Genomic DNA, 22,688 nt, shown 5'->3' on the forward strand with positions numbered 1-22,688 from the left:
CCCAGTGGTAAAGCATTCAGTGTGGGATCGAACCCTGTCTGTGGGCCAGTCGGTAATCTCTAATATACGACATGTTTTTGAAGTTCACCATTGCCATTATAATCTCTTCACAAGAACTTGTATGCTGATACTTGGTTATTTATTCACATCACTGTTCTTGTTGTACTGGGGGTGGGACGTAGCCCAGTGGTAAAGTGTTCGGTCAGATGGTAAAAGCATTTGGTCTGAGTGGGCCCAATTAAGGCTCAGAGAAGTTGCTTTGTTATAACACTGTTGTTGTTTTGTTTCCATTGTTTAGTGACACGCCCACCTGGCATTTACATCCAGTCAGACTTCAATGTGTATTACAAGGTGGGCGAGACTGTTCAGTTGCTGTGTGTAGCTGATGGAATTCCTAAACCCAAGTAAGATACATTTATTAATTCATTTTATGTTATGAGCCATAGAGCTGGGCAGTATTGAAATTTCAGGTTCGGTGTCGGTATTTTTGTGGTGATTTACCATGGTATCGATACAGTATTCGGTATGGACACAATATCGATACCGATATCGGGCGGTATTTTTGGTATACGCTGCTTTAAATGCATGCCGAGTTAAGGCCCACCCACTAATTTCATCTAAATCAAATAAAATTCCATACACAAGGCCCTCATCTCTCTCTCTCTTCTTTTCAACTATTTTGTGTTCGTCATATATATTGTTGGTACTTTACTAAATGGTACTTTACTAAATGGCGGGAAACATTTTTCAATACAGAAATTTCGTTATTTTTATATTTGCTCAGTATGGTAAATCCGTATTGACTTGATACAGATACCGGATGGTATATATACAGTATACCGCCCAGCTCTAATAAGCCATTCACAGTATCGTCATTTTTAATGGATACAAACCCTATGCTGGGACAGAACGGGTTATATAATCGGGTTTTAATATGATTTGGAATAAAGATATCCTTAGAAAAATCAGTATTTTTTTTATATACTCATTTTTTTTACGAAGTAAAATGGCGAGATGTAAATATTACTTTTCCGTGCAGCAGCAGTGACAACTTTTGCGTTTAACGTTAAGTTTTCACATTCAGATCAGTTTCTCACAAACTCTAAGTCTTAGGTCAATAAAACTTGGTTTATGTATTTGTAAGTGCACGGTGGTAAAGAGTTCTCTTGATGTGAGGTAGGTTTGGGATCGATCCCTGTCGGCGGGCCCATTGGGCTATGTCTCGTTCCAGCCAGTGCACCAAGACTGGTATATTAAAGGCTGTGGTATGTGCTATCCTGTCTGAGGGAAGTGCATATAAAAGATCCCTTGCTGCATTATAAAAAATGTAGCAGGTTTCCTCTGTTGACTATGAGTCAGAATTACCAAATGTTTGACATCCAATAGCCGATGATTAATTAATCAATGTGCTCCAGTGGTGTCGTTAAACAAAACAAACTTCTTTCTTTTTTTTTGTAAGTGCACTTACGAATGTTAATCACAGTGCACTGAATAACTATATAATAGGTGAGACATATAATTCTGCAGAATTCTTGTTTTTTTAGTGGGAAAGTCTAGAAAAAAGACTAGGCTTTGTGCATTTGTTAATATGTTGACATTTATGAAAGTTTGTAGAATTTGATTACATAGAATGACTTTCATAATATTTAGTATAGCAATGTCAATTTCCAATTACTTACGGTTACATCACAATCTTTGTGTTTTTAAAATATTGTTGTATATATTTACATGTCATACATTAAGAATACAAATTGACAAGCTGTTAACTACATGTAACTCATCTGATAAATAATCTAACTTGTGATTAATACACACTACTTATTATCCATATGGTTCAGCATAACCGAATTCATAATAATCATACGAAGCACACGTGTAATAACAAGTGTAATGGCGTAATTTTGGGAGCGACGTCATAACATGACGTTGATTCTCCAGTCCTAGCTCAGACTGTGCATTTGAAATATGATGTCATTTCGTTGTCTCCTTCTAGTTGTGGCTGAAACATTTTGAGTTGGATCTTGTTATTCATAAAGAAAACAACAATAATAATATGGATAATAAAGAAATTATTACACTCGCGTGTGAGTCGTACTGATTTTACGAAACTCGTGTCAGGATTCATGGTTTACCCTCGCTCTCGCTCAGGCAATACAAAAAAATCAAGACACTCATTTCATAAAATCAGTACGACACCCAAGTTTGTATAATAATCTCTATTTATTACTTACTTAATCCTCTTCATGTGCAGTCACACATAAGGCTGATCACTACTTTTGAGCATTTAAAATAGATTACCAACTTTTGTTTTTCTTCCTGTGATGTAAGATATATATATATATATATATATATATAATTTGTCTCTTAATGTTTACAGATATACATGGAAAAGAAATGGCATCGACTTTAACCCAAGTGGTCATGGCGAGCGAATGGTACAACTGGCTAATGTTGGCACCATTGTCATTAACATGCCAGAAGACAAAGACGAAGGAATGTACCAATGCTTTGCGGACAACGGCTATGGCAAGTCGGCCTCTATAATGTTTAATTTGCGGGAAGCCAAGTTACAGGAGTTTGGTATAGAGGCAGATATCACCCATCGTCCAAAGCTTGGCAGCCACTTGACGCTGGAGTGTGTGGCCCCCGAGAGCATCCCGCCACCTGAGGTGTACTGGGTCATTAAAGACAGATACGGCGGCTTCAATCCTGTCAACTTTGATGGGCGCGTAACAATGGACCATGAATGTGAGTTTGTGTCCTTGCTTATGTCGGGGATTTGAAATCAGCGCTCATATTTAATGGCAGCCATGCAGCAAATTGCTGCAGTGCCCTAGTTATACGCTCCAATGCCTTATTTTGCATGTTAATATTAATGGTTCATCATATTCGAATCCAACTCCGAAAAGTTTTTTTAATACAAAAACAGGAAATTGTTTGCACTTGTTGATCTTGTATAGGTGCTGTTGTGTTATATTATTAAAGGGACATTCCTGAGTTCGCTGCATTGTAAGATGTTTCTGACTAATAAAATATTTCCATGATTAAACTTACATATTACATATATTTTCTTATTTAGAATATCAGTGTCTGTATATTCAATTTGTTTTTGCTCGTCTTAATATTTGTAAGAATCGCAAACTGGATTTTAAATAATTTTGTACGTACGAAAAAAAAAAAATACAGTATTAGGAAATAAAATGAAATTTAACCTGGTACTAATATTACAACGATCAGAAACACGTTTAATATACGGTCACTAATATTTTATGCAAAAAAAGAGATATATTTGATATATAAATTCTTTGTCAGTCGATAACGTCTTAAAAAGTGCAGCATTCTCAGGACTGTCCCTTTAAGGCACATGTTGCAGTTTAGCTTGTTACTCTGAAATTGTTCACACTTCTTGATTTTGTATAGTTGTTATATATTAAAACACATGCTAAAGTTTAACTGTTGCCCTCAAAATTGTTAAATCATTGCAATAGCATGATGGCATGCACTATTTAAATTCGACTATGCATGTTTCCGAGATTGCTATACAATTTTTTTTTTGAAGTTATTGTTAAATAGTAGTTGCTTATCAATTTACAAATTGATCAGCACTGTTGTTAATCATAAATATGTTCCCATCTGTAATGAGAACACTAACTTTCATCTGTTATTTTTTTAAGCTCGTCTGCGGTTTACGAATGTGATTGCATCTGATCAAAATAATAACAACCCATTTGCTTGTATGGCCATGAATAACTTGGTGAGGAAAAACACACAAGGAGCCCAGCAATATATCATACCCCAGGGAAGTGAGTCAGTTTTAACCATTATAGTATAGCATAGTGTGTCTCTCGTGAATTGCGCTCACCTGATGTGCGATCAATCTAGGATCGATCCCTGTCGCTGAGCCAATTGCGCTATTTCTCGTTCCAGCTTTGGGGTACCAAAGGCCGTGGTATGTACTATCCTGTCTGTGGAATAATGCATATAAAAGATCCCATGTTGCTAATCGAATAGAGTATCCCATGAAGTGGCGACAGCGGGTTTCCTCCCTCTATATCTGTGTGGTCCTTAACGATATGTCCGACGCCATATAACCGCAAATAAAATGTGTTGAGTATGTCGTTAAATAAAACATTTCGTTTGCCTTGTGAATTGGTCCTGGACAGCCCATATAGCTGAGGTGTGTACCCAGGACAGCGTGTTTGAACCTTAATTGGATATAAGCATGAAAATAAGTTAAAATGAAATAGTGATTTCCCTAGAAATTAGGCACGGCATGGTAGACTTTTGGGGCATTTTCACCATTTTCTGGGCACTTGTTTTTCATTAAAAATAAAATAAAATAATTAAAATAAACATTAATGTAATTTATGTGCTTGCTTTAATAGATGAATGGCAAAAGATATAAAAGGCATATTTTATTAATTAATAATACCTCTTTGGGTGTTTTATAAAGGCAATTTTAGAATTAATTACTGAAAAAGGCTTGTTTAATCTCAGGGCAGCATGGCGCTGATTGAGGCATGCTGCTGCTCCATGTTAAAACAAGCTAGGGAAAACACTAAGAAATGAAAATGAACTGTTCAATGGGGTCAGTTGAAAGGATTTTTCTGACTTTGTGTAAAGGACAATCAAGGGGCTTACATTTTAGGATGTATGATTGAAAAATAATTTTAAAAAGATAACCAAGGAATCAATAGCTATAGTACATCTATACTACAGTATTCAGTGTTTCATTAGTCATTGGACAAAGTTTGTTTGTTTAACGACACCACTAGAGCACATTGATTTATTAATCATCAGGTATTGGATGTAATACATTTGATATTTTTGACATATAGTCTTAAGAGAGGAAACCTGATACATTTTCCATTAGTAGCAAAGGATCTTTTATATGCACCACCCCACAGACAAGATAGCACATACCACATGATTTTATATACCAGTCATACACTGGCTGGAATGAGAAATAGCCCCAATGGGCCCGCTGACGGGGATAGATCCGAAACTGACTGCACATCAACCGAACGCTTTACCACTGGGCTACATCTTGCCCATCATTGGTCAAATGCTACAAAAATCGAATTGTTTTGCCATTGTTTTGAGGCAGAAATACTTGACGAAAACAACATTTTCATTTTAAAATTCCCAGATACATGTACTTCTTACAACAAAAAAATAAATCCAGCAAGATATGTGCGGAAGTGGGGGCAGACTGGTATATTTGCATCTACTGATTTTAAAATAAATCCAGCAAGATATGTGCGGAAGTGGGGGCAGACTGGTATATTTGCATCTACTGATTTTAAAATAAATCCAGCAAGATATGTGCGGAAGTGGGGGCAGACTGGTCTATTTGCATCTACTGATTTTAAAATAAATCCAGCAAGATATGTGCGGAAGTGGGGGCAGACTGGTATATTTGCATCTACTGATTTTAAAATAATCAAATTTGATGGACAACATACGGCAGTGCTTCTAGATTATGGTAGCCCCACTGCCATGGCTAGTGATATTCAACGTTGGACTAGTAAATTACTACTATTGCCATGCCCGATGGCTAGTGGAATTTTTTTTCAAATGTTGCATTTAAGTCTATTTTGTAAATATGAATATCCTGTCCCCATCCCAAGCCCCTAATGTTAGTGTTTTAAAGCTATATACATTTGTATCCCCCTTAGGTGAAATATCTCATTATTATTATTATTTAGTAAAATTGTATTAACTTAAAGAAAAGTAGGGCTAGTGAATTTTTAATGGTGGCTAGTACATTTTTAAGATCACTGATCCCATGGCAAGTGGGTTTTATAAATATTCTAGAAGCCCTGTATGGGGAAGCAGGTGCTGATGCAAAAAAAAATACAAAAAAACCCCAGTATAAATTTGACTGTTGCCTAACTGTTCAATTAATCAAGAACTACAAAACTAAAAAGAAAGTAATGCCTTTTCTGTTTTAGACTCAGAGGAACAGAAAACAGTTCAATATTTGTGGGCATCTCCCCTTGATCACTTTGGACTGAAAGACAGCATCTTCAAACTCAAGTGCATCTTTTCTGGAAAGTAAGTAACATCCCATACAACTAGTCCATTTCTTCAGTTTGGCTTCTGGGAGTCTGGTTATATCAGCAGAGGGGGGTTTGGGGAAAGTAAGTAACATCCCATACAACTAGTCCATTTCTTCAGTTTGGCTTCTGGGAGTCTGGTTATATCAGCAGAGTGGGGTTGGGAGACAGTAAGTAACATCCCATACAACTAGTCCATTTCTTCAGTTTGGCTTCTGGGAGTCTGGTTATATCAGCAGAGGGGGGGTTGGGAGACAGTAAGTAACATCCCATACAACTAGTCCATTTCTTCAGTTTGGCTTCTGTCAGTCTAGCTATATCAGCAGAGGGGGGTTGGGGGGAAAGTAAGTAACATCTCATACAACTAGTCCATTTCTTCAGTTTGGCTTCTGGGAGTCTGGTTATATCAGCAGAGTGGGGTTGGGGGGGTGGGGGGAAGTAAGTAACATCCCATACAACTAGTCCATTTCTTCAGTTTGGCTTCTGTCAGTCTGGCTATATCAGCAGAGGGGGGTTGGGGGGAAAGTAAGTAACATCTCATACAACTAGTCCATTTCTTCAGTTTGGCTTCTGTCAGTCTGGCTATATCAGCAGAGGGGGGTTTGGGGAAAGTAAGTAACATCTCATACAACTAGTCCATTTCTTCAGTTTGGCTTCTGGGAGTCTGGTTATATCAGCAGAGTGGGGTTGGGGGGGGGGTGGGGGGAAGTAAGTAACATCCCATACAACTAGTCCATTTCTTCAGTTTGGCTTCTGTCAGTCTGGCTATATCAGCAGAGGGGGGTTGGGGGGAAAGTAAGTAACATCTCATACAACTAGTCCATTTCTTCAGTTTGGCTTCTGTCAGTCTGTGAGTCTGGCTATATCAGTAGAGGGGGGTTGGAGGGGAAGTAAGTAGCATCCCATACAACTGGTCCAATTCTTCAGATTGGCTTCTGGGAGTCTGGTTATATCAGCAGAGTGGGGTTGGGGGGAAAGTAAGTAACATCTCATACAACTAGTCCATTTCTTCAGTTTGGCTTCTGTCAGTCTGTGAGTCTGGTTATATCAGCAGAGTGGGGTTGGGGGGGAAGTAAGTAGCATCCCATACAACTGGTCCAATTCTTCAGATTGGCTTCTGGGAGTCTGGTTATATCAGCAGAGGGGGGGGGGGGGGGGGGGGGGGGGGGGGGGGGAAGTAAGTAACATGCCATACAACTAGTCCATTTCTTCAGTCTGGCTTCTGTCAGTCTGCGAGTCTGGCTATATCAGCAGAGGGGGGGGGGGTTGGGGGGAAAGTAAGTAACATCCCATACAACTAGTCCATTTCTTCAGTTTGGCTTCTGTCGGTCTGTGAGTCTGGCTATATCAGCAGAGGGGGGTTGGGGGGAAAGTAAGTAACATCCCATACAACTAGTCCATTTCTTCAGTTTGGCTTCTGTCGGTCTGTGAGTCTGGCTATATCAGCAGAGATGGGGGGGGGGGGGGGGTGGGGGGAAAGTAAGTAACATCCCATACAACTAGTCCATTTCTTCAGTTTGGCTTCTGTCAGTCTGTGAGTCTGGCTATATCAGCAGAGGGGGGTTGGGGGGAAAGTAAGTAACATCTCATACAACTAGTCCATTTCTTCAGTTTGGCTTCTATCAGTCTGTGAGTCTGGCTATATCAGCAGAGGGGGGTTGGAGGGAAAGTAAGTAACATCCCATACAACTAGTCCATTTCTTCAGTTTGGCTTCTATCAGTCTGGGAGTCTGGTTATATCAGCAGAGGGGGATTGGGGGGGAAGTAAGTAACATCCCATACAACTAGTCCATTTCTTCAGTTTGGCTTCTATCAGTCTGTGAGTCTGGCTATATCAGCAGAGGGGGGTTGGAGGGAAAGTAAGTAACATCCCATACAACTAGTCCATTTCTTCAGTTTGGCTTCTATCAGTCTGGGAGTCTGGCTATATCAGCAGAGGGGGGTTGGAGGGAAAGTAAGTAACATCCCATACAACGAGTCCATTTCTTCAGTTTGGCTTCTATCAGTCTGTGAGTCTGGCTATATCAGCAGAGGGGGGTTGGAGGGAAAGTAAGTAACATCCCATACAACTAGTCCATTTCTTCAGTTTGGCTTCTGGGAGTCTGGCTATATCAGCAGAGGGGGGTTGGGAGGAAAGTAAGTAACATCTCATACAACTAGTCCATTTCTTCAGTTTGGCTTCTATCAGTCTGGGAGTCTGGCTATATCAGCAGAAGGGGGTTGGGGGGAAAGTAACATCCCATACAACTAGTCCATTTCTTCAGTTTGGCTTCTATCAGTCTGGGAGTCTGTGAGTCTGCGAGTCTGGCTACATCAGCAGAAGGTGGTAGGGGGGAAAGTAAGTGACATCTCATACAGTTAGTCCCATTTCTTCAGATTGGCTTCTGTCAGTTTGGGAGTCTGGGTATATCAGCACAGCTGTAGCTAGGATTTTTTTTTTTGGGGAGAGGGGGGGGGAGTAGGTGAATTCTTGGGACGAACGAGCATGGAATGTGCAAGACATTAGGAGGTTCAGGGGGCCAAATTTTTGAATCCAGAGGCTCTGAAATAACATTTTGGAGCCATTTCAGGGAGGTTACATACTTAAAACATCAATATCAATAAGCAGTAACTTTTTGCCCCTCCACCCAGATAACTATGGCCCTGCTGAGTATCACATACCTACCATGTAAAACTTTTTCTCATTTAAAAAAACACAAATTTAATTCACAGGTTCTCTCGTTACATTTAGCCTATCTCTGTTTCCTTTCTTAATTCAAATTTTCTGTATTTCAGTCCAACTCCGGATGTTCACTGGGAGCGAACCAATGGACAGCCATTCCCAGACCATGTGCAGTTCTTGAGTTTCGGCCAGGAGCTGCAGTTTAATGGGCTGAAGTTGGATGATCAGGGAGAGTACGAGTGTTGGGCCACGAACAACTTGACACCCCAGCGAGTTCAGAGGAACATGAAAATAAGGGTGGAGTGTAAGCTGACAGTAGTTCTTCATCCCAATACAGGGTTCATAATAATCCTACAAAGTTATAGGACTTAAAAATTTTATTTTCCAGGCCTGGAAAGTCCAGCAATTTTGAGCTCGGTCATGGAAAGTCATAAAAAATATAATCTATTGCCATTTCAACCTGAGGGACAAAATGCCCTTAAAAAAACATTTTGTCCTGAGGGTTGGAATTGCCTTATCTGCATCTCACAAGATTGATTCTTTTTCTTGCCCATTTAATTCACGTAACAAAACATTAATTTTTTAAGCTACTGTTTGTTTATTGTATATCAATTCATAAACATTTCACCTTTAAACTCATTTAATCATACGTGGAAAAATATAGTCCACATTATGTAACAACATAAAAATGTAACAACTTAACAATAAATATAAATTGAAAAATGTTAATTTAGCTTTCTAATCATCCATCCATTTTCAGACTGACACATTGACAAACTACATAAACAAGCTGTTCAGTGTGAGGTGTAATATTGTTTTTTTAATTATTTTTTTTACTAAATAGCTGTGCCCTACTGGATTGAGGAACCCAAGGATGTTGAAATTGGTATTGGTGGTAAGGCAGAATTCCGATGTATAGCTGGCGGTGACCCGAAACCCACATACTTCTGGTTTGTGAATGGCATTAGTCTTGGAGGTACATCATTTCTCAACAAAATATGAAAAGTGAAAATTTAAAAAATGTTTTGTTAATTTTATTTTATTTTGGTGAAATAATTACATGTAATGTTTCACATTTTATTGAAAAATAACTGGATTTCTGCAATATGTAATAGTTAAGAGGACGAGAAACAATACTTTATCGGCGTATAAAGGTAGTGTCGCACGAGACAAAGGCGAGGCGTTAGCCGAGCGTTTTCTCGTGCGACACTACCTTTATACGCCGATAAAGTATTGTTACTCGTCCTCTAACTGTCTTAGAGCAGAGCCAAAATCTCGTGCAGCAATACCGCTTATTAAGTGAATGTCTGAAGTACTTTATCGGGATATAAATGTACTTCACGTGACCAAATATGAAGCTCCCATTGGACTAGAAATTCAACTGTGCTCTAAGTTTAGTTTAATAGATAATTAAGTGAAATGTTTTGCTGACCTAGAGCTGACCCTAGTCTGGTCCTTAACCTTTAGACTACTGGATTAATTTTTGACAAAAACCACATTGAGTGGGTACAAGTTTATAATTTTTACTCACATATATTCACTTAAATAATTTATAAATACATAAAATAAACTTCATATAAGAATCGGTAAGTATTATTTTCGTGGGTTTTTATAATTTTTATGATATTTTAGATCAGTTGACTAAAATTCGGCAACAAATCGAAAAAGTCGCATTTACATACCGGCATTTGTGGCCAGCTGTCCAGTATTTATGTTTGTTATTCCCAATAACAGTGGGTTTCATATCTCAATATTTGATGATTTTCTTTGTCGGTAAAACAATAAAATTTATTATCAAATTAGCTGTCAAATTCAGCTATCGATTCCTAGTACACCACAACTGGTCAAAGACCGTGGTATGTGTTTTCCAGTCTGTGGGAAAGTGGGTACAAAATATCCCTTGCTGCATTAAGAATAGTAGTGGGTTTCCTCTGATGACTTATATGTCAGAATTAACAAATGTTTGACATCCAATAGCCGATGATTAATTAATCAATGTGCCCTAGTGGTGTCATTAAACAAAGTTTCATTTTATAAAATATCCCTTGCTGCTATTGGGAAAATGTAGCAGATTTCCTCTTTAAAATTTTATGTTAGAATTACCAAATGCTTTTACATCCAATAACTGATGATTATTTAATCAGTGTGCTCTAGTGGTGTTGTTAAATGAAAACAAACTTTTACTAAAGGCAAAGTGACACCGATGCATGACTTGCAATGTACACTTTATGTATGGTCCCCTTCAGCTAACCTTTGCTTCCACAAGTCATTTCAGTCATTTTTGCAATCATTTTAAACAGTATTAGCTCAACATTAACAAAGTTGTTACTTTTCTTAAATATGGATATACATGTATAGCAACAATAAAAAAAACCCTATTGATTGGCAGTACTTACAAATATCTGTAGTTTTCAAGATGGATGTTATTTTTCTTTGGTTGCAGCTGTGAATGACCCTCGCATAAATGATCGGTTCCGGAAACTTACTGATCAATTGGTGGTGTTTGACAATGTTAACAAAGAAGATGCCATGGTGATCCAGTGCAATGCCACAAATAAACATGGCTACGTCTGGGGAGACTTCTATCTTAATGTCCTTTGTAAGTGCATTCAATGTCGGTGATCTTTTTTTTTCTAAACAGACCTGCTTACCCTTACTCATTTATCGTAAAAATCACAGAAAACAACTGAAGAATACCACAAATTATGCATTTTTGACAGAATCAGAATAGTCTGAACAATCAAAAGCAATCAGAATTGTCTCCCTTGTTCTGTTCATCTCTAACATGAAAAATAGATTTAGCTTCTGCAGACACTTATTCATGGGGTTGAGTTTCAGGGGTCAAATCCTATTCTGCATATGATTTCCGTTTCTTTAAATGAGACATCGCTTTGAGAAAGCTCATTCACCGGTTATACAGGTCAATTAAAAAAGCAGTTCGATGACTGAAATGGCTGCTCTACAGGCCATAGGATTTCAAATTTCATGGGGAAACACTTTTTTAGTTCTGCGCCTTGTGATCGTGGGAACCTATCGGATTGTGATTTAAAAAAAAAAAAATTATATATATATTATTTTCGTTGAACAGTCATACTTGATATAATAATCATGGAAAATGAAATTTCAGTTCCGTGATTTTACTGATTTTATCGTTTTCGAGAAATCCAAGGGCATGCTCTAGAAATGATGCACATAGAGTTGGGGTTATTATTTGTTTAATATGCACCACCTTATGGATCTACTGCTTAAATACAGTACTTGTTACTTATTTGCAATCTTTTTAATGTCCTTTATAAATGATGCCTTTTAACAATTTCTTTGCCAGCTGAAGCACCAACGATTATTACACCCCCACAACCACAAGTAATAACTGCTGAGGGTCAGTCAATCAATTTGACCTGTCAGACGACAGGCAAGCCAGATCCTCAGATCACATGGTTCAAGGAAGGACAGCAGATCACTGGAGGGCGATACCGCACCATGCTTGATGGATCGCTGCACATTGATGTAAATACATGTAACAGTATTTGTCTTTGTTTTAAAAAGTGTTTTTTCTGTATGTTACTAATATTATAAGTAGCTTTTGTGTAGCCACGTTGAATAAATGCTTACTGTGAAGATGAGTATTCTGTCTTCCATTGCATGTGCTATTTCTCGCTCCAGCCAGTGCACCACACCTGGTACATCAAAAGCCGTGGTATGTTCGATCCTGTCTATGGGATGGTGCATATAAAAGATCCCTTGCTGCTAATTGGAAAGAATAGCCCATGAAGTGGTGACAGCGGGTTTCCTCCCTGAATATTTGTGTGGTCGTTAAACCATTTCCTTTCTTCCTTCTTCCATTGCATGTGTTAAAGCAAGCACATGAATAAGAAACATGGTGTCAGAAGTGGGATGTGACAGTATTTGTGCTTGCTATGTCGTAAGTGATCTTTGTGTAGTCTTTGCTAGCTGGCCATTTTGAATAAATGATTATTTTGAAGATGAGCATTGTGTCCTGTGTGTGTTTATAGCCTGTTTGTGAAAATTGGCAAATAATTTTGTATATGCCCTTTGCCACGGACAGGAAAGTATATTCCCACACTTTGGATTACCAATTATGAGCAGATTGTTTGAGATTGGGATGATTATGAAATAATTGTGTTTAAGGAGTGGGGTCCATGCCCCAGTATTGAAGAAGAACATACAGTAGAACAATCTTCTTATAAAAATTGTTGATTATACCCCTGTTTGATTTTAAAGTTGACTGGATATTAGTCACAAGATTAAAATAATGTGACTATATGGAAACTATCACCATAAATATTGATTAATTTTGTGTTTGAAATGTAACTTGTACCGTAAACTACATACTAGTTAAAAAGTAATTTATTTTTTAAGTTTACGAGAAAATCTGTAAAGGATGCTGTCATAGTTAATACATACATGTTTTGTACATAATGTTCGCTTTACTCATAATTCTTTGATAGTGAAGAATTGTCTACTATTTTGAGATATATTTGACCAGAGAATGTTTTATTTATTGATTCATGAGGAAATCAATGGAATGCTGCAGTGGGATTAATTAATTTGTAGATATTTATCACAAATAAATAGGAAACTATGTCACATACAAAATTTAACAATATTTACCTACACATGTATGATATGGTACCTGATCTTGTTTTTTCAGAAAGTAGTATTGGCTGATGCAGCACATTTTGTGTGCATGGCTGAGAACCGATATGGCAAGGAAAAGGCCAGTGGTATTCTACTAGTACGACGTAAAACACAAATAGAACAGAAACCGTTGGATCTTGAAGTGTATGCCGGGCTGGATGCCAAGTTCACATGCTCTGGGACCACAGATCCAGAAGAGGTCGGTAATCTCAGAATCCTCTGGCAGAAAGATAACAAGGACATCACAGCTAATGACCAACGGATGACGACCAATAAACAGGATAACTCCCTGACAATTAGTGGCACCATTGTGCGTGATTCGGGGACCTACACCTGCATAGCTACCAACAGACTGGATAATTCAACATGGTCAGCCATGTTAACTGTAAAAGGTATTTGTAAAATTGCTGCACATTTTTAACTTTGTGAATGAATCTTCAATAATGGTGTTAACTGTTTTTGTAGACGAGATTAAATTTCTCTTTCAAGCACTTGAGTTCACTGGACCAAATTTTATTTGAGGTGGGATTTAGCCCCATAGTAGAGAGCTTGCTGGAGGTGTGATTGGCCTTGGTGGAAATGTCAGATTTCCCAACACCCCCCTCCCCCCATTCTAAACAATGCCCTGCCCCACAACTGATACATCAAAGGCCATGGTATTTGTTATCCTATCTAAAAGAAAGTGTAAAAGATCTCTTGCTGCTAGTCAGTAAGAGTAGCCTTTTTGGTGGCAGTTTCGTCTCTCATTGGACACATTTTCTAGATTAAATAGTTATACTGGCCTCGGTTGTGTCATGGTTAAGCCATCAGACATAAGGCTGGTAGATACAGCATTCACAGCCCGATACCGGCTTCCAACCAGAGTGAGTTTTAATGACTTAATGGGTAGGACCACTACATCCTCTTTTTCTCTCACTAACCACTAACAACTAACCCACTGTCCTGAACAGACAGTCCAGGACAGTGTGTTTGAACCTTAATTAGATATAAGCATGAAAATAAGTTAAAAGAAATGAAATAGTTGTAAAAGTGAAACCTCTCTAAACTGGACATCCAGAAGGCCAAGTATTTTATCCAATTACAGAGGTGTTCGGTTTTTAGAGGTTTGTTTTGATATGAAAGCTTTTGTTATACTCTGTTATTTGTTTCCTTTGGTTTCTTATTTATACTACTCAAAAGAATTTAAGGGTCAGACGATATTTTCGACATTATTTTCTGAATGTCAGTTATATTAGCTAGACCATAATGTCAGGCATGGTATTGTTCCATTTTGACGAAAGTGGGTCTAAGCAACCCATAAATGAATTAAAATCCACTGTCATTGACACTGTCGACTAGTTCTAATGGCGAAAACATGCTTACATTTGCACGTAAATTAGGGCGAAAGCGAAAGGTCTGCTAAGTGCCCATAACTTGCTTTTTCACAAAGCGCTTCATTTGCACGCTTTGCATGTGTATTCCATGTTCCCAATGCTGAATTTCCGTATAATTGGAGCTTGCGTTCGTGTACGGTGCACACTCCAAATTCGACAATGGTACGACGTCAACTGACTATTGAAGATCGAGGAAGGGCTATTGCTTGGCTTCAGGATGGCAATACGCAAAGAAATGTTGCTCTGAGACTTGGTGTCAGTCAGAGTGTCGTTGGCCGACTGTGGCAACGGTACCAAGCAACGAATTCTGTTCGAAATCGTCCACGTTCGGGAAGACCCCGAAGCACTACAAATAGAGAGGACCGCTACATCACCAATATGGCTCTACGTCAATGCACAACCACTGCACGCCGATTACGTGACAATCTGCGGACTGCGACTTGAACTCGAGTGTCTGATCAAACCATACGCAATCGTCTGAGAGCCAATAATCTACGCTGCCGTCGCCAGGCTGTTCGACCACCACTCCTACCACTCCTACCACGTCACAGAACGGCCAGACGTCACTGGTGCATGCTTCATCTGTGGTGGCAATGTGTTCAGTGGGGTCGAGTGATGTTCACTGATGAGTCCAGGTTTAGTCTCCAGTTCAACGACGGTCGGGTTCGTGTCTACAGACGTCCTGGGGAGCGCTTCGCTGACGTTAACGTTAGACAACGTCACCGGTTCGGTGGTGGCAGCGTCATGGTGTGGGGCGGCATCTCTATCCACCACAGGACCCCCCTCTATGTGGTGGATGGCAATCTGAATGAGATTATCCGGCCGTTGGTTCTCCCAGGCCTTCAGCAGATTGGCGGCGGGGCAGTTCTGCAGGATGACAATGCCAGACCCCACTGCGCCAGGGTGGTAATGGACTTTCTCAGAGAACAAGGTATCGCCAGGATGGATTGGCCAGCATATTCGCCTGACTTGGCCCCAATAGAGCACTCCTGGGACGAATTAGGCAGGAGAGTTCGAGATAACCATGCCCCTCTGGCCAACCTTCATGATCTGGGTCAACTTCTTATGGCAGAGTGGCAGGCCATTCCCCAAGAGTTCTTCAGACGTCTGATCAACAGCATGAGGCAACGATGTGTCGAGTGTATTCACGCCAGGGGTGGATTCACACACTATTAAACGAATGTTCTAATGTGTAAAATCCATGTTTGACAACTTCAACTTTGACAGCATGTCATGTGACTTTCTTGCAGACGTTTATTTGTGGTTTTTTGTAAATATGGAACAATAAATTAAATTTTTGGTGTAGTTTACATCATCAATCTAATACACTCTGAAACTTATTTGGTTATAAATTTTTGACCCTTAAATTCTTTTGAGTAGTATATATTCAGCTTTATATATGTATTGAAATGATAGTATCCCAACAGATATCCAATAAAGAACCTGACTGAAGATATTTTAATGTTTGCTTTATACTTTTATAACTTTTTATGATTTTAAGTTTATCATCGAGTGATAGTTCAATATTGCGATGTTTAGCTGTGCGTTCCATGTTGAAAATTGATATTGCAATAAAATGCTAACAACATATTTTCGAAACTTGCTAAAAAATATGGTGGCCTAAAAAAAAATAATGGATGTTGGCAAATTATGGTAAGCGAACCAGGAGCAAGATTTTAATGTGAAATACAAATATTAATAGTCGCCCAAAAAGAACAATTGGTCGCATTTGGTGACCTGGCCACAGGCCGTTTCGAAGCCTGCAAAGCCAATATTATTTAGTCTTATTTTTGATTTTGCTAAATAAATAGTTTTGAAACAAAATCAATTTCAAAGAATTGGAAGATGGTAGATTAAATTCATTGTTTTGTCAATCTTTGAGGCAGACTATAAACATGTTTGTGAAGGGTATCAAAGCTGCCACTTGATCTTTTTAAATGCTTAATGATATTTGCCAACCATAACCAGTCATATGTAACAATGATTACACAGCTAATGGCTAACCTGAGCATATGCGTACTGTAGTGTTTATAGTAGTATATGGTATTTTTTATGCATTAAATACGGTAATAATAAATGCATGATGTCAGTGTAAAATGCGTCATCAAAGATGCACAGACAGGAGGCAAGGAAACCATGTTAACAAAATGTCATGGGGCTAATACATATTTACAATGGACAGCATGTTGTTTCCAGTGTGTTCATAATATAAATACAGATGAACATTATATATATTACACTAGCTATGTTCACACTCCGGTAATTTGGCCAAAGACTGCGAAGTGACAATAACCACAACACTTTTTGATAACGGTCTAATTGCACAATTTGTGTTAAATAAATAGTTCGGGAAAGAATTATTTGTCCGGTGTTCAGTTTAGAGAGGTTTCCAGTTTCAATGTTAAAAGATCCGTAAATCATGTGGCCATGGAAATCATCCAGTTTAGAGAGGGTCTGGTCTTTAGGGATTTCACTGTAGTTTAAAAAGTGCCGAGGTGTGTTATTAAACAAATATTCCAGACCTTGAAACTTGTGCAAAAAAATAAGTTTTGTTCATTTGTCATTCACACATGTCTACATGCATTTTTAGTTCACCCATTTTTCATTTGTACATTTGATTTAGGACATCATTTACCTGGTAATAAAGTGTTACGCAATATGAAGTGGCGTCGTGGTTAGGCCATTGGTCTACAGGCTGGTAGGTACTGGGTTTGGATCCCAGTCGAGGCATGGGATTTTTAATCCAGATACCGACCCCAAACCCTGAGTGAGTGCTCCACAAGGCTCAGTGGGTAGGTGTAAACTACTTGCACCGACCAGTGATCCATAACTGGTTCAACAAAGGCCATGGTTTGTGCTATCCTGCCTGTGGGAAGCGCAAATGAAAGATACCTTGCTGCTAATCGGAAAGAGTAGCCCATGTAGTGGCGACAGCGGGTTTCCTCTAAAAATCTGTGTGGTCCTTGACCATATGTCTGACGCCATATAACCGTAAATAAAATGTGTTGAGTGCTCGTTAAACAAAACATTTCTTGTACAGATTTTCGCTTCTTAGAGCTGTATATTCCATCCTTTCCTTTACTTCCATGTTTGTATTCATTGGTTCTTATGGGGGCGAGACAGAGATCAGTGGTAAAGTGCTCGCTTGACGCACAGTCGGTTTGGGATCGATCCCCATCAGTGGGCCCATTGGGCTATTTCTCGCTCCAGCCAGTGCACCACAACTGGTACATCAAAGGCCATGGTATGTGCTATCCTGTTTATGGAATGGTGCATATAAAAGATGCCTTGCTGCTAATCGAAAAGAGTAGCCCACGAAGGTTTCCTCTCTCAATATCTGTATGGTCCTTAACCATATATTTGACACCATATAACCGTAAATAAAATGTGTTGAGTGTGTCATTAAATAAAACATTTCCTTCCTTCCTTCCATGTGTGTATTCCTTGGTTCTTTTAGACAGACCCGGTGCTCCGACTAATGTGAGAATCAAGAAGTGTGAGGCCGGTAACGCAACCGTAGTCTGGACCCCGGGCAGTTACAACAATGCTCCTGTGCAGTACTTCATTGTGCAGTACAACACTTCAATGAAGCAGGACAAATGGGTTTATGCAGTCAAAGTCGAGTCGCAGAAAACGTCCACCAATGTGTCACTGTCGCCATATACGATCTACACATTTCGGGTGCTGGCGTATAACAAGATCGGCGAAAGTGATCCAAGTGCTCACACAAATGACGTTTGCCGCACAAATCCTGAAGTGCCCAGAAAGCATCCGGCCAACGTGCGAACCATTGGAGAAGAGAAGAATTATCTCATCATTGAATGGACTGTAAGTATTTTATTTTTATAGGAGGGGACGTCCCACTATACTTGGTAAATTTAACATCATTTTAGGGAACACATTTTCATCAGTATCGCATCACGATTTGCTAAGCAATTTTCAGAGATTGCTACACAATTTTAAGACATTAACTAGTAATTGCTAATAAATTTTTAATTGACTAGAAATATCGTTAATCAAGATTTTGAAAACAAAATGTTCCCTGCATTTCAAGTTAATTGCCCAGTTCATTTCTTGAGTTTCTGTACAACATGGCTTCACTCTAAGGTTAGCATTAAGGTCAGGGTTAGGATTAAGGTCATGTTGCACTAGCTATGTTCACAGTCAGGTAATCTGGCTGAAGATGGACGTCATTTATTTAATAATCCATATCATAGATAAATTGTTTTGTTAAAAAACAAGTTTAAGCCGTAAGACTGAAATGCAAATTTTATGTTAAGCTAGTGCTAGAAATTATCACGTTTGGAAGTGAAATAGATTGGGTTTTAAATTGGAGTTTTTTCTTCTCTTTTATAATGCAAATACTATACTAAATTATATAAATTTGCAGAGGAAATGTTTTATTTAACGACGCACTCACCACATTTTATTTAGGGTTATATAGCATCAGACATATGGTTAAGGACCACACAGATATTGAGAGAGGAAACCCTTCTGTCGCCACTTCATGAACTACTCTTTTCTGTTAGCAGCAAGGGATCTTTTATATGCACCATCCCACAGACAGGATAGTACATACCACGGCCTTTGTTACACCAGTTGTGGAGCACTGGCTGGAACGAGAAATAGCCCAATGGGTCCACCGACGGGGATCTATTCTAGACTGACCGCGCATCAAGCGAACGCTTTACCACTGGGCTGTGTCCTGCCACTTTACTCTGATGGTGTTCAATTGTTGTTTAACTGTATTTCAGACGATGCCTCCCATGGATCAGAATGGACCTGGGTTTCAGTATGTGTTGGAATTCAAGAGAGTCGGCGATCTGGACAAGGATAAGCGAACCGAGTATATAGATGACTGGAAGCAGTTTACCTATCGGTATCAGAGCAATGACATATACACTGCTTACGAGATCACACTGAAGGCGAGGAATAGTATTGGAGAGGCTTCAGCCACAGCTCAGACTATCATTGGCTATTCGGGAGAGGACAGTAAGTGGTGGTCATTTAAAAATAATGTAGTCGGTACCAGTGGGTTTTAGCCTTAACACAGAATTGGCCACAGCTCAGACTATCATATAGGCTATTTGGGAGTTGAAAATAAGGCAGTCGGTACCAGTAGGTCTTAACCATAACACAGAATTGGCCACAACTCAGACTATCATAGTCTATTCAGTGATAGAAATAAGCAGAATTTTTCACTAGTCCACCGGACAAATAAATCTAGAAGTCTACTTGTCCGACAATGACAATGACAGTTGGAACATGCCCAGGAGACGTGAAAGGAACACACCCCAAGTCTGTGTGCACTCTGGGAAATTTGTCATGACATGGGCATTTCTGTGCTTCGAGCGACATGTACCGGTGATATCAGAATGCTAACTTTCAAAATTATTTCAAGTAATTGGGTCACGGGGATTCCCATGGTATTTATCAATATAAAACCTGCTTTTTCACTCTATTTTATAAAAACGTGATCTAAGTGTGTTACAGTTTTGTAAATTAACCAAAATTAGAATTAATTTTCGCGGGCAGAAACTAGGGCGTGCGACTTTAACACAGAATTGGCCACAGCTAAGACTATCATATAGGCTATTTGAAATAAGGCAGTCGGTACCAGTAGGTCTTAACCTTAACACAGAATTGGCCACAACTCAGACTATTATAGGCTATTCAGTGATAGAAATAAGCAGAATTTTTCAGTAGTCCACCGGACAAATACATCTAGAAGTCTACTTGTCCGACAATGTTTTTACTTATCCAAATAAATAGTTTGTTTTATTCAAGCACAAGGACAATGTTTTTCATTGCTCATTTTCACTTGTCCACTGGACAACCACTAAGGTATATTCTGCTTGTCCGAGACAAGTTCTTATTTCGAACCGTGCTATTTGGGAGTTGTCATTTGAAAATAATGCAGTCAGTACCAGTAGGTCTTAGCCTTAATACAGAATTGGCCACAGCTCAGACTATCATAGGCTATTTGGGAGAGGACAGTAAGTGGTGGTCATTTGAAAATAATGCAGTAGGTCCTAGACAGAGTTATGGCCCTTGAACTTAGGAGATGTGAAAATTTGTTTTCCAGACTTGTTTTTTTAGAAGACCTTTAGATATTGAGCTGAAATTTTGTGTATAGGTTTATCACATACTGTTGCAAATCAAGTTTGATTTGCATGGCGATTTACCCATTTTTAAGGGAGTTACGTCCCTTGAACTTAGGAGATGTGAAAATTTGTTTCCCGGATTTTTGCAATGCCTGGTGATATCAAAATTAAATTTTGTATATAGCTTTACAGATCAAGTTGAAGTTTCATTATGATTTACCCACCTTTCAGAGTTATGGCTCTTGAATTTAGGAGATACAAAAAATTGTTGGGCTCGGTATTGCTTTAGCAGTACTCTCAAAATGCTTGTTGCTTAATAATATAGTTTTGCATTTAGCTTCATTTCTTACAAACTATAAGATCAATGAAACTTGGTTTACAGTTACACCTATTAATGGTCATCACAATGTATGAAACAAAAATAAAAAATTAATTGCATTAAAAAAAGTAACAGAATGTTTTTAATTGAATTTTTTTTATGTGTGAAAGAACATCATATGGATGCTGCTACCAGTGACACTGAATAGGTTTGTATTGTGATATATTTATTTCCGTGGAATTCTTGTAAATATCTGTTTTCAGACATGAGGAATTTACCCAATTCTTACATAATTCTTGGTATATTGATTTTAATTGAAAATATCAACGACATAAAAAAAATGTGTTTAAAAATCAACTGGAAATAATCATTAATGACATGAATGTCTCGTTTTCCTTTCAGTTCCAACTATTGCGCCGTCAAATCTGGTTCTGGGACAAATCAATGCAACTCAAGTTGTACTTTCATGGAACTTTGACATGAGTATGGTTGATATTCCCAACACTCCTCTCAGGGGAGAGTTCAAAGGATTTAAGGTAACAGGGCTTCTAGATTATGGTAGCCCCACTCCCATGGCTAGTGATATTCAATGTTGGGCTAGTTAATAACTACTATTACCGTTCCCCGCGGCTAATGATGTTTGTTTGTTTTTTGTCAAATGTTGCAGTTAAGTCAATTTTGTAAATATTAATATCCTGTCCCCACCCCAATCTCCAATGTTAGTGATGTTAAGCTCTATCTCATATTAGGTGACATATCTGATTATTACTATTATTTAGTAAAATTGTATTAACTTGAAGTAAAGTAGGACTACTGAATTTTTAATAGTGGCTAGTAATTTTTTTAAACCACTGATCCCATGGCTAATGGATTTTATAAAAATTCTAGAAAACCTGCAGGCAAGTGGTAATATATAGACAATAACAGGTTATAAATGCAATTGAAGCTCAAGCCAAGATGTAGTGAAAATGTAGTTACGGTAAGTGATTTTAGCACTGTAGCTTCTAGTGTGATGTGTTACAGTGTACATTTTCTTGCATTTGAGGTCATCCATAAAGTGTGTATACAAAATATCTATAATTATTTTACTCCCACTCCATAACGTACATTTGGCCATTTATGAAGTATTTGTTTCATTTAAATTTCAAATTTTAACTTTTGTTTTCATTTGTGAAGTCTTAATTTCGGTTAAATTGGGTACTGTGTTTGTTTTTTATGTAGATTTCAGTATTTTCATATTATGAAATACTGAATTTTAATATTATGTCTTTTTAGATAATATTAATGTTCTCTTTGTATTGGTTTATGCTGTCAAATTGCCAAATTGACAGCAAATGCAATTTGAAGTTGAATTTGGTAAAAAATATTTCATTATTTTATTATTAAATCACATTTTAATATGTACATGCTGTTTGTAGGTCAACTCATATTTTGGCTCTTCAACCAACTGAAATTTGCTATGGATACCAGTGTTCGAGATTAAAAAATTTTGGCCAGTATTTCCGTTGGATA

At 38.3% G+C, this 22,688-nt stretch overlaps 1 protein-coding gene across 1 annotated transcript in view; it reads left to right on the plus strand.

The window, feature by feature from the left end:
- Positions 1–302: 302 nt before the first annotated feature.
- The window catches only part of LOC121392065 (neuroglian-like), a 45,621-nt gene continuing 23,235 nt past the window's right edge, over positions 303–22,688 (plus strand). Inside the window, exons 1-12 of the mRNA XM_041523453.1 lie at positions 303–404; positions 2,378–2,748; positions 3,675–3,803; positions 5,955–6,057; positions 8,835–9,025; positions 9,566–9,697; positions 11,165–11,320; positions 12,047–12,228; positions 13,394–13,772; positions 18,211–18,581; positions 19,508–19,745; positions 21,579–21,712. Coding sequence (XP_041379387.1) covers positions 2,433–2,748; positions 3,675–3,803; positions 5,955–6,057; positions 8,835–9,025; positions 9,566–9,697; positions 11,165–11,320; positions 12,047–12,228; positions 13,394–13,772; positions 18,211–18,581; positions 19,508–19,745; positions 21,579–21,712 — 2,331 coding nt within the window. The 5' untranslated portion in view covers positions 303–404; positions 2,378–2,432. The remainder of the gene's footprint in view (positions 405–2,377; positions 2,749–3,674; positions 3,804–5,954; positions 6,058–8,834; positions 9,026–9,565; positions 9,698–11,164; positions 11,321–12,046; positions 12,229–13,393; positions 13,773–18,210; positions 18,582–19,507; positions 19,746–21,578; positions 21,713–22,688) is intronic.

Source organism: Gigantopelta aegis, unplaced genomic scaffold (assembly GCF_016097555.1).
Source record: "Gigantopelta aegis isolate Gae_Host unplaced genomic scaffold, Gae_host_genome ctg3356_pilon_pilon:::debris, whole genome shotgun sequence".
NCBI classification, from domain to species: Eukaryota; Metazoa; Mollusca; class Gastropoda; order Neomphalida; family Peltospiridae; genus Gigantopelta; species Gigantopelta aegis.